The sequence below is a fragment of the Dipodomys merriami genome, unplaced genomic scaffold (genome assembly GCF_024711535.1).
Source record: "Dipodomys merriami isolate MVZ:Mamm:240054 unplaced genomic scaffold, mDipMer1.0.p SCAF_31, whole genome shotgun sequence".
Taxonomy (NCBI): domain Eukaryota; kingdom Metazoa; phylum Chordata; class Mammalia; order Rodentia; family Heteromyidae; genus Dipodomys; species Dipodomys merriami.
The window spans coordinates 10,267,333-10,293,000 of record NW_027204604.1 but is presented as its reverse complement, the minus strand read 5'-3'; the positions used below and the strand labels follow the sequence as shown (position 1 = coordinate 10,293,000).

The following is a 25,668-nucleotide window of genomic DNA, read 5'->3' as shown; positions in this document are numbered from 1 at the left end:
CTAATACTGGGGTGGTATAGCCATCACAGAGTAGCTTTGTTGGAAGCTCATTAATTAGGACAAGTTCCTATTACTTCAGCAGATACCATTTTTGAGATGAGGCAGAGTTCTTGTTACTCATTAATGAGGTAATGAATGGAACTAGCCATGGTCAACATGATGACCAGGCAGGTGGAAAGTTCAGAACAGACTTTCCATGCCTTGGTCTGCTAGTGTAGTCCAAGACCAGTGTACAGATGGCCAGTGAAGGTGAGGGTCATACTCTACTTCCTCAGCTAACATCCCCCCAACATTTGCTTAACACTCTTTTTTGGGGGGGAGGGGTCTGGTCGTGAGGCCTGAACTCTAGGCCTGGGCGCTGTCCCTCAGCTCTTCAGGTCAAGGCTAGTGCTCTACCACTTGAGCCACAGCGCCACTTCTGGCTTTTTTCTTTTTACTTATGTGGTGCTGAGGAATCGAACCCAGGGCCTCAGGCATGCAAGGCAAGCGCTCTACCACTGAGCCACCTTCCCAGCCCCTTGCTTAACACTCTTATTTCAACCAACACTGCTTCCTAAGGAAATAAGTTAAGACTTGAACTATTAGTTTAGTTTTTAGTGGACAAGTTTAGAACTACCCTTATTAGAACCAAGAGAACCTAGAATTCCATGTTCAAGGTCAATTCCATCTAGCTCATTTCCAATCTTTCCTATTGAAATAAGAGAATGTGGCTTAGTGGTAGAGTTCTTGCCTAGTATGAATGAAGCCATGGGTTTGATTCCTCATCACCACATAAATAGAAAAAGCCGAAGTGACACTGTGGCTCAAGTGGTAGAGTGCTATCATTTAGCGAAAGAAGCTCAAGGACTGGCAAAAAAATATCTATAATAATAAGGATACTGGGTTTAACTGGTGCTATCATGGCCATGTAGCAGACCATAGGGAATTGGGTTTCAACCTACACCATCTTGTCTTCATGGTGGAGGAAGGTAAAGCACCACCACGCAGGAGATGGTTGTGCCTTAATTGCTAGAGACAAGGGCAGGGACTTGGACAGTAGGTTACTGGATCTGCCCGTCTTGGGTCATGAACTCTCAAGCTCCCTATGACTTTGCCCCCCCTGACCAGGACCCTAATTAGGCCTGGAACAGCTAGGCACCATTTTGCCATGCCTCATTTCACCAGGCTCCCTCCAGTCACCATGGTGTTCCACTTCAGCTCTCCATTGGAATTGATCTTGTTTGTTGGGATTGTTTTTCTGCTCTTTCTTTCCTCTCCTACTCTCATGGCTTAGTTTTCTAATAGTGTTAAGTGTAGTTGAGGGCTGTAGGTCTTTGAGACAGGTGTCTACCAGCAGTCACTGGCCCTCCAATAGGCTCCCACTTCAACCTCTCAATACGTAGCTTCTCTGTTTCTCATGACTGCATTCCTGTACACACCTGTTTGTTGGCAACTGAAGATACTTACAATGTGATAGACTAGACTTTAGAACCACCATCTGTCAACACTGAAGGGACAATATGGAAACAAAAAAGTCTCAGGTGCCGGGAGCTGGTGGCTCACACCTGTAATCCTAGCTACTCAGGAGGCTGAGATCTGAGGATCGCGGTTCAAAGCCAGCCCGGGCAGGAGAGACCGTGAGACTCCTATCTCCAATAAACCACCAGAAAACTGGAAGTGGCGCTGTAGCTCAAGTGGTAGAGCGCTCGCCTTGAGCTGAAGAGCTGAGAGACAGCGCCCAGGCCCAGAGTTCAAGCCCCACGACCGACAAAAAAAAAAAAAAAAAAAAAAAAGTCTCAGGTGACAGAAAAGACAGTTATTCCTTTAGGAGTAATAGCTGGAACCTGATGCAGTAGTACTCAGGAAGCTGAGGTAGAGAGATCATTTGAGTCCAGAACTATTATGGGTATGATCCTACCAGTAAATTCCAGCCTCTGCCTCTTTGGGTTCCAGCTTAGTACTCCCAAATTGCCTAGCACATATTCCCACTGGCTATTCAAGAACAGCCTGAGCAACATAGTGAGCCCCTCCTATGTCAAAATAATAAATAAATATCCTTAATTGCCTTTTAAACCAAGTTGCTCAATTTCCTGATTTTAGTTATGTTCTCTGAAGCAGCCATTTCCTTCTTGCACATATGTTGAAGACAGTAAGAGGTAGGGATGTAGCGCAGTGGTCCAGTTTGTGCTTAGCATGCACTCTGGTTCAAGAACCATACAAATACACACACACACACACACACACACACACACGCACGCACGCACGCACGCACGCACGCGCACACGCAAGGCCTGGAAAGCTGACACTGCTGGGATGACAAGATTGATGATTCTGCCATACTTTCAGTGAAAACCCATTTCCTTCAAAGACCAGATAGTTATAGCATCTGGGAGCTTTATTTAAAAAATAATTTGGAGGGCTGGGAAGGTGGCTCAGTGGTAAAGCGCTTGCCTTGCATGCTTGAGGCCCTGGGTTCGATTCCTCAGCACCCATAAGCAAAAAAACAAGCTGGAAGTGGTGCTGTGGCTCAAGCGGTAGAACACTAGCCTTGAGCTGATGAGCTGAGGGGCAGCGCCCAGGCTCAGAGTTCAGGCCCACAACCGGACCCAAAATAAAAAGCAAAACAAAAAATAATTTGGAGCTGGGAATATGGCTTAGTGGTAGAGTGCTTACCTAGCATGCATGAAGCCCTGGGTTTGATTCCTCAGTACCACATAAACAGAAAAAGCCAGAAGTAGCGCTGTGGCTCAGGTGGTAGAGTGCTAGCCTTGAGTGGGAAGAAGCTCAGGGACGGTGCCCAGCCCCTAAGTTCAAGCCCCAGCACTGCCCCCCCCCCCAAAAAATATAGTACATGCAGAGGATTTCTTTTTTTTTTTTTTTTTTTGGTTGGTCGTGGGGCTTGAACTCTGGGCTTGGGCGCTGCCCCTGCACTCTGCCACAGCACCACCTCTGGTTTTCTAGTGGTTTATTGGAGATAAGAGTCTCATGGACTTTCCTGCCCGGGCTGGCTTTGAACCGTGATCCTCAGATCTCAGCCTCCTGAGTAGCTAGGATTACAGGCATGAGCCACCTGCGCCCGGCCATGCAGAGTCTTTCTAGTTGTTGTCTTCTTCCTTCTCCCTCTTCTTTCTGTTCCTTTTCCTTCTTAGTTCCTTCCTCACCACCTAGAGTCTCACACTAACTTTTCCCAGGCTGGCCTCCAGCCTTCTGACTCTATCTCACCAGGTCTAAAAAACACAATGGGGGGGCTGGGAAGTTGGCTCAGTGGTAGAGCGCTTGCCTTGCATGCCTGAGGCCCTGGGTTCGATTCCTCAGCACCACATAAGCAAAAAGAAAAAAGCTGGAAGTGGTGCTGTGGCTCAAGTGGTAGAGCACTAGCCTTGAGCTGAAGAGCTGAGGGACAGCGCCCAGGCCCAGAGTTCAGGCCCCACGACTGGACCCACAAAAATATAAATAAATAAATAAATAAATAACACAATGGGGCTGGGCATCAGTGGCTCATAACTTTAATCTTAGCTACTCAGGAGGCTTAAATCTGAGGATCACAGTTCAAAGCCACCCAGAGCAGAAAAGTCCATGTGAGACTCTTATCTCCAAATAACCACCAGAAAACTGGAAGTGGTGCTGTGACACAAAGTGGTAGAATGCTAGCTTTGAGCAGAAAAATCTTAGCAACAGTACCCAGGCCCTGAGTTCAAGCCCCGTGACCAACAAAACAAACAAACAGAAACCACACAATGGGATAGAAGAAATGTGTGTCTTGGGCCTGGGAAGGTGGCTCAGTGGTAGAGCGCTTGCCTTGCATGCCTGAGGCCCTGGGTTCGATTCCTCAGCACCACATAAGCAAAAAGAAAAAAGCCAGAAGTGGCGCTGTGGCTCAAGTTGTAGAGCACTAGCCTTGAGCTGAAGAGCTGGGGGACAGTGCCCAGGCCCAGAGTTCAGGCCCCACGACCGGACCCAAAAAAAAAGAAAAAGAAATGCGTGTCTTTGGGTTTAGTGTCTCACAATCCAGGGGCCAAGTTACAAGCTTGAGAATAAGCTGATGGTTAAGGAGGCTGCTCCTGTCTTAATTATATTTGCTCCAAAATTCCAGACTTCCATCCTTCTGTCTACTTTAAAGAACACTAAAAGCTAAGTTTAGATTCTTGATGCCAGTGGTTCATGCCAGTAATCCCAGCTTCAGGAGTCTGAGATGTGGAAGACCAAGTTGAGGCCAGTCCAGATAGAAAACTGCAAGTTTTCATCTCCAAAACAGTAAAAAGCAGGGATGGAGATATGGCTTGACTGTTAGAGCAAGAGGCACTGAGTTCATATTCCAGTACTACAAAAAAGATAAGGGTCTATGGATTTCTGCTGCTAAAACAGTTAAATTGTACAACTTGACAAAAAAAACAAAAACAAAAAACCAAGATTGCTGGACACCAGTAAATCTATAGAATAACAGCAAAAAAAGAAAATGGGGCCGGGCAGCGGTGGCTCACACCTGTAATGCCAGCTACTCAGGAGGCTGAGATCTGAGGATCACGGTTCAAAGCCAGCCCAGGCAGAAAAGTCCGTGAGACTTTTATCTCCAATAAACCACTAGAAAACTGGAAGTGGCGCTGTGGCTCAAGCAGTAGAGCACGCGCCTTGAGCTGAAGAGTAGGGAACAGCGCCTAGGCCCAAGCCCCATAACCAACAACAACAGAAAGCAAGCAAGCAAGCAAGCAAGAAAATGGGGCCAGATGCTGGTGACTCACACCTGTAATCCTAGCTACTCAGGAGACTGAGATCTAAGAATCACAGTTCAAAGCCAACCTGGGCAGGAAAGACTCCTATTTCTACTTAATCACTAAAAAGCCAGAAGTAGGTCAGGTGTCAGTGGCTCATGCCTATAATTCTAGCTACTCAGAAGGCTGAGATCTGAGGATCTTGGTTGGAAGCCAGCTGGGGCAGAAAAGTCCATGACACGCTTATCTCCAACAAACCATTCAGAAAAAGCCAGAAGTGGCTGTGTGGCTCGCTAGGCTTGACCACAAGAGGCTCAGGGACAGAGCCTAGGCCCTGTGTTCAACCTCCAGGACCAGAAGAAAAAAAAAAAAAGCCAGCAATGGAAAAGTCTAAGAAGTAGAGTACTAGCCAAAAAGCTCAGCGACAATGCCCAGACCCTGAGTTCCAGGACTGGCACAAAAAAGGAAAAAGAAATTGGGATTGTTTGTGAAAGTAGTTTGTAGACTGGGAAGCTCTGTGGGTGACTGAATGGGATCTCATTGTTTTCATAACAGGACATCACCAAACTCCAACAGCAGATTTATTCTTTTTTTTTTTTTTTTTGGGGGGGGGGGAGGGGTCCGGTCTTGCAGACTGAACTCTGGGCTTGAGCACTATCCCTCAGCTCTTCAGCTCAAGGCTAGCACGCTACCACTTGAGCCACAGCGCCACTTCCGGCTTTTTCTGCTTATGTGGTACTCAGGAATCCAACCCAGGGCCTCATGCATGCAAGACAAGCACTCTACCACTGAGCCACCTTCCCAGCCCCAGCAAAACACAACCATTTCTCGACCCCGAACCTGAGTTAATAACACTTGTCACAACTTACAGATGGGTGGGAAAAGGTGATAGAAATAAAGACAAAATACATAGCACTAAAATGGCCAAGTCATTACCTCTCACCACGACCTCCTAACTGTCCAGCATGGGCATAATCCCATTCCACTCCCGAGTGCCAACGTCTGTCTATCTATGGGTTCCAGCTCAGTACTCCCTAACTGCCTGGCACACATTTCCACTTGAATGCCCACAAGCTCAATTTATCTGTGCTGAACCAATTATCTTTCTTTCCACATTCTTTTCCTGACTCCTCCAATTCTGCCAACAATATAGCACTTCCCTTGCCTCAGATTTAATGAGGTATAATCAACAAGAATTGTGCACATTTAAGTTGTACATTGTATTTTGTATATGTTATGAAATGATTACCACAATCAAACTAATTAATATGCATTAATATTAATATGTGATTAATATGATGCCCTTATATGGTTACATTTCCTTTGGTGTGCAGAGAATGCTTAAGACTTGCTCTTTTAGCAAATTTCAATTAAATAAAACATGATTAATATCTGTAGTTAACATTCTGTGCATTAGGTCTCCAAATTGATGGTTTGTTCTTTTTGATCCTCATCTCTTCCAATTCCCTTTTTCCTCTATGAATTTAACTTTTTCAAGAGTCTATATATTAGTGAGATCATGTAGTATTTGCCTTTTTTTTTTTAAATGTCTATACTAGTACTTGAATTCAGTGCCTGGGACTGTCCCCTAGGTTTTATTTTGTTTTTCCTCAATGCTGGTGTTCTGCCACTTGAGACAACTCCACTTTCAGCTTTTTTCTTTTTCTTTCTTTCTTTTCTTTTTTTTTTTTTTTTTTGCTTATTTTTTGGTCTTAGGGCTTGAAGTCAGGTTCCTGAGCTCTTTTGCTCAAGGCTAGCACCCTACCACTTTGAGCCACAGCACTACTTCACAGTTTTTTGTTTTGCTTTTTTGTTTTTTGGGGGTTTTTTTGGTCGGTCATGGGGCCTGAACTCTGGGCCTGGGCACTGTCCCTGAGGTCTTCAGCTCAATTCTACCACTGAGCCACCTTCCCAGCCCCACCACTTCCCGTTTTTGAGTGCTTAATTGGAGATGAGTCTCATGGGGACTTTTCTGCCAGAGCTGGCTTCAAACTAGGATCCCCAGATCTTAGCATCCTGAGTAGCTAAGATTACAGGTGTGAGCCACAGGCACCTGGCTCACTTTCAGCTTTTTGCACATTAATTGAAGATAAGAGTCTTACGGACTTTCCTTCCCAGGGCTAGCTTCAAACTATGATCCACAGATCTCAGCCTCCTTAGTAACTAGGTTCACATACATGATACAAGGCTGCCCAGTTTAGTATGTTTTCTGTGTCTAGCTTAGTATAACTTAGTATAATGTCCTCCAATTTCAGTTACATTGTTGCAATTAGAGGGATTTAAAAAATGTTGAGTAATACTCCATTATTATAGATGTCATATTTTCTTCATCCTTTTATCTATTGATGGACACCTAGGTTCATTCCATTTCTCACTTTTTTTGGTGCGAGTCATGGGGCTTGAACTCAGGACTTGGTCACTGTCCCCAACCGCCTTTGCTAGCACTCTACCAATTGAGCTACATCTCTATTTCCAGCTGTTTTGGTGTTTAGATAAGAGGGTCACAGACTTCCTGCCCAGGTGAGCAGCTAGGATTACAGGTGTGAACCATCAGTGGCCACCTGCGATTCTCAGCTTTTGTGGATAACACTGCAGGAACATGGGGGTCCAGATACCTCTTTGAGATACGGATTCCATGTTCTTTGCTGTCTAATTAGAGATAAGAGACTCTCTGATTTGTCCTCATAGGCTGGCCTCTGAACCTTGATCCTTGAAATCTTGAGATTTCAGCCTACTGAGTAGTTAGAATGACAGCTGTGAGCCACTGGTACCTAGCGCCATCACTCATGTTTAAGCCAATGTAACAGCCTTTTTCCCCCCTCAGTATTCTGTGGTAGGTACATCAGACAATACTAAGTTCCTAAAGCACAGTCCTCCTGTCTTTTCCATACTCAATTTTTCAGTAAGTCCATAATAAAATATAAACTCCTGAAATTGGCATTTAAACTGCCATAAGAGAGACTCTTCATGCACAAATTATTACTCTGCTTAATATCCCTCCATGAATTGGAGAAAGTATTTGTGATATAACTAACAAAAGATTAATATCCTAATATACTAAGAGCTTTTTTTTTTGTCAGACATGGGGCTTGAACTCTGGGCCTGGGTGCTGCCCCTCAGCTCAAGGTGAGCGCTCTACCGCTTGAGCCACAGCGTCACTTCTATTTTTCAAGTGGTTTATTGGAGATGAGAGTCTCATGAAGTTTCCTGCCCGGGCTGGCTTTGAACCGTGATCCTCAGATCTCAGCCTCTTGAGTAGGTAGGATTACAGGCTTGAGCCACCCATGCCAGGTATTAATAGCTTTTTAAACATCAATAAGAAGGGGGCTTGGAATGTGGCTTAGTGGTAAAGTAGAATGCTTGTCTAGCATGCATGAAGTCCTGGGTTCAATTCCTCAGTACTACATACACAGAAAAAGTCAGAAGTGGTGCTATGGCTCAAGTGGTAGAGTGCTAGCCTTGAGCAAAAGAAGCTCAAGGACAGTGCCCAGGCCCTGAGTTCAAGCCCCAGGACTGGAAAAAAAAATCACCAAGAAAAGGTTGAGGATGCTGGTCAATAGCAGAGAGCATGCTTGGCATGTACATGGCCCTCTCTTCAATCCCCAGCGTGTGTGTGTGTGTGTGTGTGTGTGTGTGTGTGTGTGTGTGTACGTGTGCGTGTGTACACACGCCTAAACAAACACCAAAAGAATAATATAATCACAAAAAATAAGGAAGCAAGCTAAGATTAGAGATAAATGATTCTCAGAAGAAATAAAAATGACTTACACATTTTAGCCAGGTTGTTGGCTCACACTTGAATTCCTGGCTACTCAGGAGGCTGAGATCTAAGGAACACAGTTTATGAAGCCATCCCAAAGTCTGAGAGACTACTCTATCTTCAATTAAACAGCAAAAAAAAAAGCCAGAATTGGGGTGTGGCTCAAGTGGCAGTGCACCACCTGTGAGCAAAAAAGCAAGCAAATATGGGGCCCTGTGTTCAAGCCCTACTCCCAGCACAACAACAAAAAAAGACATTATATTTTAAAATCTAATTAATCGATCTGGAATTAGGAAAACTGACCTTGATTAAATACATGCAACTGTCTAACCTTCAGAAAAGCCTCAGTTTTTTCATCTATTATATCATAGGGTTATTGCAAAGATAAAAATAATCTTAATCTGGGCACCAGTGCTTTAGGCCTGTAATCCTAGCTACACAGGAGGCTGAGATCTGAGGATTGCAGTTCAAAGCCAGCCCAGGCAGGAAAGTCTCAGAAAACCGAAGTGGTGCTGTGCCTTAAGAGGTAGAGTGCTAATCTTGAGCTGAGGAACAGTGCCCTGACCCAGAGTTCAAGCCCCACGACCAGAAAAAAAAGTCTGTGGGACCCTTATCTCCAATTAACCACCAAAAAAAGCCAAAAGTGGAGCTGTGGCTCAAGTGGTAGAGCTGGCCAGCCTTGAGTGAAAAAACTAAGGGACAGTACTTTGGCCCTGAGCTCATTAGTCAGTACCAGCACACATATATACATATAAGAATTAAGGACAATCTTGGCTGGGAAGGTGGCTTAGTGTTAAGAGTGCTTGCCTTGCATGCATGAGGCCCTGGGTTCGATTCCTCAGCACCACATAAGCAAAAAGAAAAAAAGCCGGAAGAGACACTGTGGCTCAAGTGGTAGAGTGGTAGCCTTGAGCTGAAAAGCTGAGGGACAGTGCCCATGCCCAGAGTTCAGGCCCCACAACTAACAGCAACAACAACAAAAAATCTTAAGAGAATATGTAGTTCATAGCAAACAGTCTGATTAACATTAGCTACTGTTGGCAACAGTTGAAAATAGAATGGCTGCTACTGATTCCCAAATCTGCAAACAAGAGAACTGATATTTAAAATTCAGTGATCGTCACTGCACTTGGTGACTTACCTTGGTAAGTACAGTTTGTCAACTAAACATCTTAAAGACCTCTGCACTGCATACTACTTAGGCAGCACCCAATTTGGACCCAAATTTAATCACATGTCTCGACATGTTTTTAAAAGCCATCTAACACAAATCAAGAGTTTAAAACCCCAAAGGGCTCAGTTCTATTTTTCTAAATGTCTGGGCTTATTTTCTAAAAATGGGTTCTCAAGGCCAAATGTTTCCCAGAAACCCAACAGAATGGAGTCGGGGAATGAAAAGACGTGTGGTTATGTCTTGGCTTTATTACAAATGCAAATGGTTTCCTTTCAGTCAGTCAAATTTTGAGACATTTGTTCCCTTCAACATAAAAGAGGAAGGACTATTTGCTTTCTTATTTCAGATATGATATGAGGCATATACAACTTGAAAATCTGAGGGAAGAGCTCTACACAAAATTAGATACTGGTATCCAATGCTTTCGATTCACCATGATAAATCTTATCATCCCCACCTTCTTTTTTTTTTTTTTTTTTTTTTGTCGGTCGTGGGGCTTGAACTCTGGGCCTGGGCGCTGTCCCTCAGCTCTTCAGCTCAAGGCAAGCGCTCTACCACTTGAGCTACAGCGCCACTTCCGGTTTTCTGGTGGTTTATTAGAGATAGGAGTCTCACGGTCTTTCCTGCCCGGGCTGGCTTTGAACCGCGATCCTCAGATCTCAGCCTCCTGAGTAGCTAGGATTACAGGCGTGAGCCACCAGCGCCCAGCTCATCCCCTCCTTCTTATCTGCTTTTTCCACTTCATCCCCATTAACATATAATGAGTTCTTAATGAAATGAATTTTAACTTGAGTGTGAATCAAATTAGATAGTTAAGGAAAGATATTAGGCCTGGTCCTAGAGGTTTATGCCTATAATCTTAGCTACTCAGGAGGCTAAGATCGGAGGATAAAGGTTCAAAGCCAACCTATGCAGGAAAGCCCATGAGACCCTTACCTCCTATTAACCACCAAAAAGCTGGAAGTAGAGTTGTGGCTCAAATGGCAGAGTACCAGCCTAGAATAGAAAAAAAATCCTAAGGGAAAGAAAGCATCCAGATCCTGAGTTTAAATCAACCACTGGCACCAAAAAAAAAAAAAAAAATTAAATCAGTACTCATCACTCAGTACTGCTAAGAGGATGCAGTAGTTAACTTTGTCAACTTGACTAAGTTTCAGGGTACCCAGATATTTTCTGACTGTTTCTGTAAGGATGTTTCGGGATAAGATTAATATTTGACTTGGTAGACTGTAAAGCAGATTTCCCTTTAATGTGGTTGGGCCGTATCCAGTCCGTTCTTTCTCCCCTGAGTAGAAAGAACAAGACTTGTTTCTCTTCAGTAAGAGAATCCTGCCTAATAAGCTTCAAGCTAGAATACTGGCACTTCCATTCTCTTGGATTTCAGACTCAAACTGGGACATTAGTTCTGCAGAATTTGGACTTGCTGGTGTCTATATTCATGTGAGACGATTCCTTACAATACATATACATACATTTATATATCTATATATTTATGGTGCTCTATATTTTCCTTTCTCTTATTGGCGCATGTTCCCTGAAGAACCTTAACATAGAATGATTCCATTATATTACACTGGTAATACTTGAAAAAGTTCAGATTACACCTGAAAGCTAAAAGGAAGTAGGGTTTTTCTAACAAAGTCAGAGATATATTCTTCAATCTCTGGTAATTATGATGGAATCAAAAATACATGTAGAGCTGGTGCTGGTGCCGGTAGCTCACACCTGTAATCCTAGCTACTCAGGAGTAGATCTGAAGACTGCAGTTCGAAGCCAGCAAAGGAAGAAAAGTGTTTTTTTTTTTTTTTTTGTCTGTCGTGGGGCTTCAACTCTGGGCCTGAGCTCTGTCCCTCAGCTCTTCAGCTCAAGGGTAGCACTCTACCACTTGAGCTACAGCGCCACTTCCAGTTTTCTGGTGGTTTATTGGAGATAAGAGTTTCACAGACTTTCCTGCCCTGGCTGGCTTTGAGCTGAGATCCTTAGATCTCAGTTTCCTCAGTAGTTAGGATTACAGGCGTGAGCCACCAGTGCCTGGCCTCATGAGACTACTATCGCCAATTAACCACTCAGAAACCAGAAGTGGCACTGTGGCTCAAGTGGTAGAGCACTAGCCTTGAGCACAAAGAGGCTCAAGGACAGTGACCAGGCCCTGAGTTCAAACCCCACAACTGAAAAAAAAAAAAAGTTGGTGGCTCATCTATAATCCTAGCTACTCAGGAGTCAGAGGTCTGAGGATTACAGTTTAAGTTAGCCTGGGAAGACAAATCACAAATCACCAAAAAGCTAGAAGTGAGTTAAGTGCTGGTGGTTCACGCCTTTAGTAATCCTATCTACTCTGGAGGCTGAGATTCAAAGATCATAGTTTGAAAGCCAGCTGACACTGCAAAGTCTGTAAATCTCTTATCTCCAATTAATCACCAAAACTCCAGAAGTAGTGACTTGGGTAAAGTGATAAGAACATCAGCTTTGATTGGGAAAGCTAAGGGACAGCTCCCAGACTCCAAACTCAAGCCCGGCTAGCAGCACAAGCACGTGCGCACATGCACACACATGCACACACACATACACACACAAGCCAAAAGTAGAGGCATAGTTCAAGTGGTAGAGTACCAGCCTTGAATGGAAAAAGCTAAATAAGAGCATAAGGTTGAGTTCAGTATCAGCACACATATGTGCACACATACACACAATACATGCAGAGGTTTTTTCCAGCGTAAAACATTTTCGGTGACTTGTGACCCATCCCATCCTTCAGCTTTGGGGATGACTTGATTATGAGTAGATGAATTACTTAACACACAGTAGAAATCTTCCCACACATACTAATTCAAAATAGATGGAGGGGAAAAGGGCGCTGGGGTTTGTTTTCTGGATAATTTAGTCATTGGGTTTTACAGAATTCCATCAATATTTTATATCCTCTTTCCACAGCCTTAGATCATGTCAAACACAGGCCACTAAATACCAAAGGATAATACCAGGCAAGAGAAAAGCTTCATGGGATACTGAGCAATGTCTTGAAGACATAAGGCAGACCACCTAAAGAATAAATTAATCTGAAGACAACAGGAAAAAAAAGAGGAAAACCAATTATACCTTAGCAGTAGCTAGGCAGAGTGCATTAGGGAAATCATCTTAAGAGTAATTTTAGCTAATTGGTTAGAGCTAATCATCACTGCAGACATTTCCTGTCCTGTGATCCCTGTTTCCCTGCCTATTTGGTTGGTCACTTGCTATTCAGTTTAAAGGACGTCTAGGCAAGTCACTATCTCACAGCTCTGACTCCAACTCTTCATTAGGTTTCTCAGAACATCCTATAAAGAATTTGTGTGTGCCTGTGTGCACGTGTGCGTGCACATGTGCATGCACACCAACCAGTCCCAGGGCTTTAATTTGGGGCTTGTGCACTGTCCCTGAGCTTTTATGCTCTGGCTTTTTGGTATTTAATTGGAGAGAATAGTATCACAGACTTTCCTGATCAAGATGGCTTTGAACTACAAGCCTCAGGTCTCAGCCTTCTTAGTAGCTATGATTACAGGTGTGAAATAGTGATGCCTGGCTTTCTGTAAGGGATTATTTTCTTTTTAGCCAAAAACCAGCTGAGTGGCTAGAGGGGTATCTTGTCTCAAATATAGGGATATCTATAGGGATGGACTATAACAATATACATATTGTCAGGTACCAGTGGCTCATACCTGTAATCCTACTCAGGAGGCTCAGATCTGAGGATCATGGTTTGAAGCTGGCCCTGGCAGTAAAGTCTGAAAACTCTTTTTTTTTTTTTTTTTTTTTGTCGGTCATGGGGCTTGAACTCCGGGCCTGGGCGCTGTCCCTCAGCTCTTCAGCTCAAGGCGAGCGCTCTACCACTTGAGCTACAGCGCCACTTCCGGTTTTCTGGTGGTTTATTGGAGATAGGAGTCTCACGGTCTCTCCTGCCCGGGCTGGCTTTGAACCGCGATCCTCAGATCTCAGCCTCCTGAGTAGCTAGGATTACAGGCGTGAGCCACCAGCGCCCGGCTTGAAAACTCTTATCTCCAATAAAGCACTCAAAAATTGGAAGTGGTGCTATAGCTCAAGTGGTAGAGCACTGGCCTTGAGCACAAAGAGGCTCATGATGGTGCCCAAGCCATGAGTTCAAGCTCTACAGCTGACCAAAAAAAAAAAAAAGGATATACATATTCTGAGCTAGGAATGTGGAGGAAGGTGGCTTAGTGGTAGAGTGCTTGCCAACACACATGAAGACATGAAGTCCTGGGTTTGATTCCTCAGTACCACATAAACAGAAAAAGCTGGAAGTGACACTCTGGCCCAAGTGGTAGAGTGCTAGTCTTAAGTAAAAGAAGCTCAGAGACCATACCCAGGCCCTCAGTTCAAGTCCCAGGACTGGCAAAAAAAAAAAGCATATTCTGAACCAAAAAATTAGTGTCTGAAGGATGGGACCTAGTGATTTAGTTTTTTTTTTTTTTTTTTTTTTGTGCTCGTAGTGGGCATTGAACTCAGGGTCTGGGCACTGTCCCTTAGCTTTTTCACTCAAGGCTGGTAGTCTACCACTTGAGCCATAGCTCCACTTCTGGCTTTTGCTGGTTAATTGGAGATAAGAATCACACAGACTTTTCTGCTCAGGCTGGCTTCATACCTTGGTCCTCAGATCCCAGGCTCCTGATTAGCTAGGATTACAGTTGTGAAGCACAAGCACTTGGCTGTTTTTAGTCTGATCACATATTCTTTCATATAATCATCATCGTGTGTGTGTGTGTGTGTGTGTGTGTGTGTGTGTGTGTGTGTGTGATTGTGCGCAAGTGTGCGTGTGCGTGCATGCTACTATGGGACCTTAGGCTCTGGCTTAGCTCTTCCTCCTCTCCCCCTAAAAGCTGGTGATCTACCACTTGAGAAACATCTCTATTTTCAGCTTATTCCTAGTTACTAGTTATTTGGAAAGAAGAGTCTCTCTTATCTGCCCAGGGCTGGCTGTGAACCACAATTCTCAGATCTCAGCCTCCTTGTTATTATAGGCATGAGCTACCAGCACCCAGTTTTTTTTTTCTCATCTTAGTTGTTTTCCTCTTCTTTATGGACAGAAGCATATAGAAGAATTAGTTCTATTTCAGTTCCTTTAACAAACTCTGAGTGGTTCTGACAAGCCAGTTTTGGAACCATTGGTTTAGGATACGTCTTTAAGGTCTATCCAAGAACTTCAGGACTCTGAGTTTAGTATGAGTATTGATAACTTTAGGTAGATTATAAATTGCCATCTGAGAAAGAATTTAACAAATTGAACTGTCGGGCTGGGAAGTTGGCTCAGTGGTAGAGCGCTTGCCTTGCATGCCTGAGGCCCTGGGTTCGATTCCTCAGCACCACATAAGCAAAAAGAAAAAAGCCGGAAGTGGTGCTGTGGCTCAAGTGGTATAGCGCTAGCCTTGAGCTGAAGAGCTGAGGGACAGCACCCAGGCCCAGAGTTCAGGCCCTATGACTGGACCTAAAAAACAACAACAACAACAAAAAAAAACAAATTGAACTGTCTAGAAATGATGTCATATTAAGAACCCTTCCCAATTTAGCACTTAAACTGACTAATGATTTTCTATCTATTCTCCATCCCCAAGCCAAGGCCCACATATCTTTGCTTCCTGTAGCTGTTAAGTGTTAGCCACCCATAGTGTTCATAATTGCTTAGCTGCATTAAGTTCTATTAACCTCTTCCTTTTCTTCTTTACAAAGCTACAAGAAACAGACTTATTTCAGGGCACCAAGCCAATTGCTATTATTTACAGCCATGTGTATCAAGACATCAATCCAAACTGGGTACAGTGATACATGCCTGTAATCTTAGCACTCAGGTGGGCAAAGCAGGAAAATCATGAGTTTCATGCCAGTCTGAGCTATGTTAGTGAAACCCTATCTGGAAAAAAATTGTAATTCTCTTGTTTTTTCAGCGTTTTTTTTCCATTTGGTATATAACATTAATACAACTTCAGAGTGAAAGGTATATGAAATCAGGTGTATTTCCCCAAATTCCTCATAGACCATTGCTTTCAGATTCTCTGTGGTTGGATTTGGAATTTATTTATTTATTTTTTGTGCAGGTCCTGGGGCTTGATTGAACTCAGGGCCTAAATGCTGTCCCTGAGCTTTCTTGCTCAAGCAAGTGCTCTACAACTTTGAGCCACAGCTCCATTTCCAGCTTTTTGGTTGTTAACTAGATATAAGTGTCTCACATACTTTTCTTTCCTGGGTTAGCTTTGAACTGTGATTCTTAGATCTCAGCTGGGATTAGAATTGGAATTTCAATATTTTATTATGGAATGCAGATAGGGGAGATTGGACATCTGTGGGTTTGGGCTTTTGGTGGTAAACCAGAAGCCATTGTGTTTTCAAAATTTCTAGTCATAATTAATTTTCTTTTGTCTTGGCTTTAAGAATAACCAAACTTTGCACAGGTATGGTGGTACACATCTGTAATTCTAGCACTCAGTAGTCTAATGCAAGAGGTTTGCCAGTTCCAGGCCAGCATGAGCTATATTACATTGCAAGATCTCATCTCAAAAAAACAAAACAAGCCAAGCCAAGCCTGTAATCCTAGCTACCCAGGCAGCTGAGAACTTAAAGGTTTTGATTCAAAGCCAGTCTAGGCTGGCCTTGAACCCTCAATGCTCCTTCCTCAGCTTCTTGAGTGCTGGGATTAAAGGTGCATGCCACCATACATGGCTTTGAGTTTTGTAATTGTAAAATACAGATGCTGATTTCTAATCCTTTTTCATAAAATTTCAGATCACAGATTGAGGGCTGAGATAATTGTTCTTCCTTAGAAGGTGCTAAGTAGGCCACAAAGGCCAACTGCAAGTCAGAGCCAACATCCAGAAGAGCATATGGATTCCAGAGATCTTTCTAAAGTTAAAACAAACCTCCTTTCTGTCCAGTTGGCAAGAGACAGTTCAAACGCTCTCAATAAAATTTTTATGCAACTGGTGCCAACAGCTCCTGCCTGTAATCCTAGCTATGAAAGAAGCTGAGATCTGAGGATCACGATTCAAAGTCAGCCTGGGCAGAAAAGTCCATGAGACTCTTATCTCCAATGAACTACTCAGAAAAAGCTAGAAGTGGCACTGTGGCTCAAGTTTTAGAGCACTAGCCCTGAGTACAAAGAGACTCAGGGACAGCACCCAGACCCTGAGTTCAAGCCCCAGGATCAGCATACACACACACACACACACACACACACACACACACACACACACACACACACACACACACACACACACACACACACACACACACACACACACACACACACACACACACACACACACACACACACACAATTATGCTGGGACACACACACACGCACACACACACACACAATTATGCTGGGTGGGTGACCAACAGGAATGATGAAAAGACCCTTGTACACCAGCGATGGGAAATGAGTCAAATGCTACTAGCAGCAGGTCCAACTGGGGGAGGATTTTGCTTTTAGATTGATGTAGCTCCCTTGGGTGGACAAAGACATAGTATCTTCTCTGGAGTTGTTCATCATCTTTTCAATGAGGACTCTAAAAAGAAAATGAATAAGGAATCTGAGAAGCTGGATAGAGGAGAAATGGCAGACATTGTCTTATTACCAGGCAGCATTCAGTAAAGCTACAAGGTTGTTTGACAATTATGATGGGAGAAAAGACACCTGGCCTTTAGATGCTGACATTCCAATGGCTGGAAAAGACAAGAGGGTGTATGGGGCTACAGTGGGAGATGGGTAAAGCTGTGTGCCTGTCTCAAGGATGTCATGAGCTACTCACCTCATAGCCTCATTAATATTTTTGTTCTCCTTCACTGATGTTTCTGTCCAACCTGTGAAACCATTCTCTTTACTAAACCGGTCAATCTGGTCTCTGCTCACTGCCCAAGGGTACAGATCACACTAACCAGGAGAAAACATAAAAGGCAACACCATCAACTTCCTAGGAACAGGAACATGATTCAGATATCCACGGGGGAAACCCACTATTCTATTAATGGCTAAAACTACCAGCATCTACAATCTGCAGTTAATATTCTATCCAAAGAAAGTCATTATTTCTTGCTGGGCACTAGTGGCTCACACTTGTAATCCTAGCTACTCAGGAGGCTGAGATCTGAGGGTCACAGTTTGAAGCCAGCTTGGTCAGGAAAAATCCTTGGGATCTTATCTCCAATTAGCCACACACACACACACAAAAAGCCAGAAGTGGCACAGTGGCTCAAGTGGTAGAGAACTAGCCTTGAGAAAAAGAAGCTCAGGGACAGTGCCCAGGCCCTGAGTTCAAGCCCTAGGACCAGCCAAAAACAAAAAGTCATGATCTCAACATCTCTTAGAAGGAATTAGAAGCCAGGCACCAGTGGCTGACACTTATAATCCTAGCTGCTCAGGAGGCTGAGATCTGAGGATTGCAGTTCAAAACTAGCCCGGGCAGAGAAGTCTCTGTGAGATTCTTTTTTTTTTTTTTTTTGCTGGGACTGGGGCTTGAACTCAGGGCCTGGGCGCTGTTCCCGAGCCCCTCTGTGCTCAAGGCTAGCACTCTATCACTTAAGCCACAGTGCCATTTCCAGCTTTTCTGTTTATGTGGTACTGAGGAATCAAACCCAGGGCTTTATGCAGCTAGGCAAGCACTCTACCACTAAGCCACATTCCCAGCCCTCTGTGAGATTCTTGTTTCCAATTAGCTACCAAAATGCTGGAAGTGGCACTATGGCTCAAAGTAGTAGAGGTAGAGAGCTAGCCTTGAGCAAAAGAGCTCAGGGACAACATCCAAGCCCTGACTTCAAGCCCCATGACTGACCAAAAAAAAAAAAAAAAGGAGTTAGACTGGGGTTAGGGATTTAGCTCAGTGGAAGAGTGCTGGTTTAGCCAGTATAAGGCTCTGAATTCATTCCCTGGTGCTGAAAGGAGTTAAAATAGGTCCTGCTAACTTGAAAAACGGGAAACAGAGGCTCAGAATCAGATGGCATATGAAATTTCCTTGCTCTAGCCACTAGATAGAGGCCAGGCATCATTTTCTTAGATTGGCCACATACCTTATTGGCCAAAAGCAGGCAGGGTACTGGTTCTCCATTGGGCAGTGTAAGCTTGCTGTCCAGATCCTGTTTCCATCTCTGGCTGTTACTGAAAGTCGTAGCATTGGTGACATCAAACATAATAACACAGGCAGAGGCATCTCGATAGTATAGTCGTGTCATGGAAGTGAAGCGCTCCTGTCCTGGGGAGAAGAGAGAGTTCTTGAGGTGATCCTGAAAACCACTCTTAGCACCTCTCTGCCACCTTGTCTGTTGTCACTGCTGTAGGAGTATGTAGAGGTGGTAGAAAGAGCCATTCATCCTTCCCTCTTGCTTTTCTGTCTACATATCCCATAAAGGATTATTAAGCACCATTATCTCCAAGGCAGATTCTATGATGGCTCAAGTCCAAGTCTCTGTTCTGTCATTTATTATCCATGTGACTTTAACAAGTCAGACTATTAGTATTTCAGATTTCTCATCTGTAAAGTAAGATAAAAGCTTTCATGACAGATTTGTGTGTGAGGGTTATTGAGTCATAAATTTGAAATACTGGGACGAAGAGTTAGCACACAATGAAGATTCACTATTATTATTGTCTTTATTTTCTAGGAATCTTGTTTCTCACCAAGATCAGCTGAGAATCTCAAAAAAGCACCTGCCCCTGCTATGTGAGCATCCACCTATGGATGGGTCTGACCATCTCCTTACAAACATTTCCATCCCCAGAGAAACTACTCCATGGCTAGCTATTCAGAGCAAAACAGTTATAAAAAAAGATAATCTCAAAACTTGTATCTACTGAGCAGCTGAATCATTCTAGCTTCAAGGTGGGGAGGGGGTGGTAGTTAGTGTCTGACTTTGCTGCACAAATTTATTTCTGAGAACTTGCTCACGCCTGTAATCCTAGCTACTCAGGAGGCTGAGATCTGAAGATCGCAGTTCAAAGCCAGCCCAGGCAGGAAACTACATGAGACTTTTATCTTCAAAAAACCACCAGAAAACCAGAAGTGGCACTGTGGTTCAAGTGGTAGAGCGCCAGCCTTGAGCTGAAAGGCTCAGGGACAGTGCCCAAGCCCAGAGTTCACGTCCCATGACAGACAAACTAACAAACAAACAAAAAAATCAGTATTCCTTGTTTCTATTTGGCCTTCCCACTTTACCTGCAATATCCCATAGCTGGAGCCGCACCATCTCTGAGTCAGACCACTGGAGAACCTTCAGAGCAAAATCCACTGAAAATATACGTATATTACAATGAAATTTACTTATAAAAGAATACAAGTATAAATTCAGATCACATATGTAATGACAATCCTAAAGACATGTAACTTCAATTCCATTTGTTTTTGTTTGTCTACTTGGTCCCAGGGCTTGAACTCAGTCAGGTCAGGGCCTGAGCACTGTCCTTGAGCTTTTTCTGTTTTAGCTGGAGTTCTACTACTTGAGCCACAGCTCTACTTCTAGCTTTCTCATGGTTAATTGGAGATTAAGAGTCTCACAGACTTTCTTGCTCTGGCTTAGCTTTGAACCTTGATCCTCAGATCACAGCCTCCTGAACCATTGGCTTATTTTGCCATTCCTGGAACCTGGGCCCTGTCCCTGAGCTTCTTTTGCTCAAGGCTAGTACTCTACGACTTGAGCCACAGCTCCACTTCTGGCTTTTTTGGTAGCTTACTGGAGATAGAGTCTACAGATTTTCCTGCCCTGCCTGGCTTGGAAACTCAATCCTCAGATCTCAGCCTCCTAACTAACTAGAGTTACAGGTGTGAGCCACTAGTGCCTGGCTCAGTTATTTATTTTTAAGCCCTCAATAAACTGAGATGAGCTCATACTTGTGAATCTAGTGTGGGACAGATAATTCATAGTCCTCTAAAAACTTCTAAGCTTTTCTTCTCTTGTCAAATGAATTCATTGATTTTTCTCCGTGGCTGGGGCCTAGAGGGTTGCAGTAATTATGTATACAACTTCTGTTCTCAGATTAAACAGTTTCTGGAACCTTGTAGGGGTTTTTCTTAGGGATGATGGGGAAGATGGAGGAAATGAGGTAAGTGTGGTGGATTTTGTATCTCCCACATTCAATTTCACTGTTAGTTTCTAATCAAATTGTAGTATGAGAAAAACACTCTGGGGAATTTCTACATCCCCCATAAAGCTGTAGGAATTACCTCAGGCAACAATGGGATAAATGAAAGGTACCTCAGAGGATTCCTAGGAAGAGGCTATTATATGGATGAGGCCTAAGAGCTATGCTGGAAGCTACCAGCAAGTAGATATGTGGAGTACATAAATTATGGTTGAATAAGTGCTCTTCAAAAAAAAGCTAGCTTGCTTGCTTTTCTTTCTTTCTTTCTTTCTTTCTTTCTCTGAGACCTCATACTTGGTTCGCTGGTACTCTACCACTTGAGCTGTCTCCAGCCCTACTTTTTCATGAAAAAAATGTGTGTGTGTTTGTATGTGTGTGTGTGTGTGTGTGTGTGTGTGTCACACACATGTATATATATGGAGAATGGAGTCTTGTGGACTTTTTTTTTTTAATCCAGCACTGGTTTTGAAATGTGATCCTCCAGGTCTCAGCCTCCCCAGTAACCCAGGATTACAAGTGTGAGCCACTGATACCTAGTGGGAAAAGCTTTTTCATAAGAGAAATAAAAATTTGAAGTTTAGAAATAGTATTCTTAGCTTGGCACTGGTGGCTCACGCCTGTAATACTAGCTACTCAGGAGGCTGAGATATGAGGATCACAGTTCAAAGCCAGCCAGGGCAGGAAAGTCCGTGAAACTCTTATCTCCAATAAACCACCAGAAAACCACTGTAACTCAAGTGGTAGAGGGCTAGCCTTGAGCTGAAGAGCTGAGGGACAGCACTCAGGCCCAGAGTTCAAGCCCCACGACCAACAAAAAAAAGAAAAGAAAAGAAATAGTATTCTTTTGTATCTGTGGCAGAAATAAAAGCTGCACAGTGGAGGTGTGGCTCAAGTAGTAGATCACTAGCTTTGAGTAAAAAACAACAACAACAACAACAAAAAAAAACCCAAGAGTGCAAGTCCCCAGTGTGAGCACCCAAAAAAAAAAAAAAAAGCTGCAGGAAAAATAAAGTTAATTATATTCTTTACTAAAGGAAAATTAGGACAATGGGTAAATCTTAGGACACATTTTTGCCCATATTCTTGAAATAAGGATTCTCATATTATTTCAGAGTAGGGGGCAGTGGTCAGGAAACAGTGTTTGAAATTAAATCCTTAATTTTGCCAAATACTGCTGAGAACGTTTTAGTGCAAAGTAAATATTCATTGGAAAAAACCTGTCATGTGAACATCAGCACACGTTTCTAAAACTGACATTAGTTATAAAAAGTGTATTTGAAGACATAAAAAAAGCTTTTTTTCTTGTTTTTACATTTTATTTTAATAAATTACTCCTTTCCATTGCCCACTCTTTTTAGCTACTTTCTAATTAGCAAAAAGCTCTATTTCTGGGGCTAGGATTGTGGCTCAGTGGTAGAGTGCTTGCCTAGCATGCCTGAAGCCCAAGGTTTGATTCTTCAGTACCACATAAACAGAAAAAGCCAGAAATGGCCCTGTGGCTCAATTGGTAGGACAGTGCCCAGGCCTTGAGTTCAAGCTCCAGGGCTGGGGGCGGGGGTGGGGGAAGCTCTATTTCTTTTCTTTTTTTTTTTTTTGGTCGGTCGTGGGGCTTGAACTCTGGGCCTGGGCGCTGTCCCTCAGCTCTTCAGCTCAAGGCGAGCGCTCTACCACTTGAGCTACAGCGCCATTTCTGGTTTTCTGGTGGTTTATTGGAGATAGGAGTCTCAGGGTCTCTCCTGCCCGGGCTGGCTTTGAACTGTGATCCTCAGATCTCAGCCTCCTGAGTAGCTAGGATTACAGGCGTGAGCCACCAGCGCCCGGCGGGAAGCTCTATTTCTTAAGATTAAAAGAAACCCAAAACCACCAAAAAAAACCCAAGAAACAAAAAACAGTTCAATTGGGTCCAAAGGTCAGACAGGGAAAGAAATGAATTCATTTTTGGTGTTCTCTTCCTTCCTCCCCTCCCCAGTTTGAGGGGGAAAGGGTGGGAGATGCCTAGGATATTAGCTATCAGTGAGCAACACTCACACAGCTGCTGAGCTCGGATGGCATTTAGGGGTTTTGTGTCACCCCCCTCCCCCGCCATCCTCCAGCCCGCCGCCTGGGTTCTCTAGAACACCCCGGGGCTGGCCATCTCCAGCTGGAGGCAGGGCCAGGGGTCCCAGCGGGTACCTAACCCTGCCCCACACAGTCTGGGCGGAGTGGAGAAATCTGAACCCACAGCTGCGGGGGCTGGGGGCTCCGCAGGGCGCCCCGGCACGCTCTCCCCCCCCCCCCCATTTCTCCTCTCCACTTCTGCGCCTAATCTCTTCCCGGGGCCGGGAAAAACCTCACCGGGGAGACCCAGAGAGGTTGCAAACCCGACATCCTGCCATCAATTCGTCGCTCCAGGACCCCGGCCACCTGGCCTACTTCCCGACCCCAGGAGGGACCCCAGGGCCCACCGCCCGCCGCTCCGGGGTCCCCTCCCCTCACCCCCCCCACCCGTCCCGGCGGCGCCTCACCTCCCACCGTGGACTTGTAGTGTTTGCTGAAGCTGTCCTGGGAGTACCGCCGGACCAGCGACGTCTTGCCCACCGCCGCGTCCCCCACCACCAGCACTTTGAACAGGTGGTCGCGGCTGCCCATGGCCGCGGGGGCCGCGTCCTCGGGAAGCGGGAAGCCGCCTGTTTTAACCCTTTCAGCACCCGGCCCTCTGCAAACCGACGTTAGGCATGCCCACCCCGGTGGCCCCCCGCCCGCTCGCAGCTCCGATCACAAAGCAGAAAAGGAAACTTTGCGCTCACTCGATGCGCGGTGCGCGCTTCCTCCCCGCGCCGCCGCAGCCTGGGTGGGGCGCAGGGCCAGAGTTCGAGCCCCCGGCGATTCGCACCTTCTCCTCGGCCCCACCCGGCTGCTGGGAACCGGGACCCGGCGTCGCGGCTTCACCCACCGGGACTTTCCCCCCGCTCCACAGCGGTTCCGGCCAGCCCCTGAATCCAGGCAAGCTCACTCCACGGCAGGGGACAGACCACGGGGGCTGTCCCCACAAGGGAGGACAGCGCGGGGTTAATTCTCCGGCCGAGTGCTCTCCCCGGGAGCCTCCGACCCTCCACCCTTTTTTTTTTTCTTCCCAAAGCGTCTCGTTCTGGCTGCTCGAAGAACTACATTTCCCAGCATGTACAGCGGCAAAGAGACCTAGCAATATTGGAGAGCCACCACCAATGCTTTCTGGGAAATGTAGTGTCTTCGCTATTTGGCGAAAACGCGTTAAGTTTGAATGTTTTCTAACTCCTTCAGCTGGTTCAGAATCTTACGTTGAAACAATTCTAGGTTAGTAAATCACTCAGAGATGTGTTCAGTGTTATCTCATCTGCCTGCATTTGTCCCCAGATAGTTTTCTATATCTTTAAAGGTTTTATGGCAGTAAGTTTAAGAATTGTTTCCTTACTAAAAGCCTGACATATGCTCCAAGTGAAGTCCATTTCTTATTCTCTTAAATAAAGAAGTCTAAAGACTTATGATCATGATTTTATAGCAAATTCAGAGACACTTGACCCAAAAGACTTATTTTTTTTTTAAAAAATCAATCCCCAAAATTGTAACACTTATTCAGTCATAGCAATAAAGACAGACAAAAACAAGAGCCAGTTCCTCATTCACACTTCCACAATTCCTTTGCTGACCGCAGCAAATGATCATATATCATTTGAGACAGCTCGTGACAGTACACTGGCACTCCTCCATTTTTAGCTTAACTACTGCTCCCAAATCATAAAACTACAGTTTGGAAAACGGTTTTAGTTCTCTAGCCCGAAATTTTTTGACCTGTGTGTCCTTTAGGTAGGAGTTAGTGGAACATGAGCTCCGTGATAAGCAAAATGAGCTTTCTTTGCTTTTGCCAAGAGTAGAAAACAATCTCGCACCTGACACTTGCGGTCTTGCCCAGTCTCTGGATAGAGACACTACTGTTTACATTCTGTGAGGAAAGAACATGCATGGTTCAGTGCACAACATACTTAGCTCAAAATACTTTTGACTTAGATACAAGAGGCAAAAATAGTGGATTTTTTTTTCCACGTTGGTGCTGGGCCTTGAACTCAGGATCTGGGCACTAGGGTTCTATCATTTGAGCCACATTTCCACTTCCATCCTTTTGGTGGTTAATGGAGATAAGAATCTCACAGACCAGCCAGGCATTGGTGGCTCACACCTGTAATCCAAACGACTCAGAAGGCTGGGATCTAAGGATGGAGGTTTAAAGCCAGCTTGGGCCTGAAAATCTGTGAGACTCTTCTCTCCAATAAACCACTAGAAAACCGGAAGTGGCGTGGTGGCTCAAGAGGTAGAGTGCTAGCCTTGAGTGGAAGAGCTAAGGGACATTGACCAGGCCAGAGTTCAAGCCCCATGACTGGAAGAAAAAAAGAATCTCACAGACCTATATGCCCCGATCATATAAACTATTTATTGACATGAACTCCAGGAAATGAAAACAAGGGTTTTTGTTGTTGTTTTGTTTTTGCCTTGTTTGTTCATTTATCTGTCTTTGGGAGGGGTGGCGCAGAAATGGAGGGACAAAGGGTGAACAAATGCAGCAGTGGAAACACTATGATGAAAATAAATTATACGGGACTGGGAAGGTGGCTCAGTGGTAGAGTGCTTGCCTTGCATGCATGAGGCCCTGGGTTTGATTCCTCAGCACCACATAAGCAAAAAAGAAAAAAACCGTTTTGTCTTTTTGACAGAAGTTTTTATATTAAATAATTTGAAATAACTAGTCGACACTTCAACTTTACATACTACAGCAGATAGATACAAACAATAAAATTCTACAAAATCAAAAACCATGATTACATCTAAGAAAATTAGCCTTAGTTCAACATCATCCAATTATCAGTTTATATTTATTTATTTATTTTTATTTTATTTTTTTGGGTCCGGTCATGGGCCTGAA

At 44.3% G+C, this 25,668-nt stretch overlaps 1 protein-coding gene across 3 annotated transcripts; it reads right to left on the bottom strand.

Annotated features, from left to right (window-relative positions):
- Window positions 1-15,669: 15,669 nt before the first annotated feature.
- Rab29 (RAB29, member RAS oncogene family) lies at window positions 15,670-23,977 on the bottom strand. 3 transcript variants are annotated; one of them, XM_070041668.1, is made up of 6 exons: window positions 23,522-23,722; window positions 23,240-23,401; window positions 19,813-19,884; window positions 18,671-18,852; window positions 17,416-17,537; window positions 15,670-17,172 (listed from the first exon to the last, which is right to left on the bottom strand). In XM_070041668.1, exons 2-6 carry the CDS (start codon window positions 23,361-23,363, stop codon window positions 17,058-17,060), a joined length of 615 nt encoding a protein of 204 aa, XP_069897769.1. In that variant the 5' UTR covers window positions 23,364-23,401; window positions 23,522-23,722; the 3' UTR covers window positions 15,670-17,057. The 3 variants fall into 3 exon arrangements, with proteins under 3 accessions (XP_069897769.1, XP_069897767.1, XP_069897768.1); XM_070041666.1 differs by lacking the exon at window positions 23,240-23,401 and having other exon boundaries at window positions 23,522-23,977; XM_070041667.1 differs by lacking the exons at window positions 23,240-23,401; window positions 23,522-23,722 and having other exon boundaries at window positions 18,671-18,847; window positions 19,813-19,869.
- Between the last annotated feature and the right edge of the window lie 1,691 nt (window positions 23,978-25,668).

What these genes read in the sequence shown, in the direction of transcription:
- Rab29 (XM_070041668.1), bottom strand. Translation starts at nt 23,363, where the DNA reads ATGGGCAGCCGCGACCACCTGTTCAAAGTGCTGGTGGTGGGGGACGCG. An exon ending in GCCTGCTTTTGGCCAATAAG is followed by an intron (nt 17,538 to 18,670) that starts GTATGTGGCCAA and finishes TCTCCTGGTTAG; the next exon opens with TGTGATCTGTACCCTTGGGC. An exon ending in AATATTAATGAGGCTATGAG is followed by an intron (nt 17,173 to 17,415) that starts GTGAGTAGCTCA and finishes TTTTCTTTTTAG; the next exon opens with AGTCCTCATTGAAAAGATGA.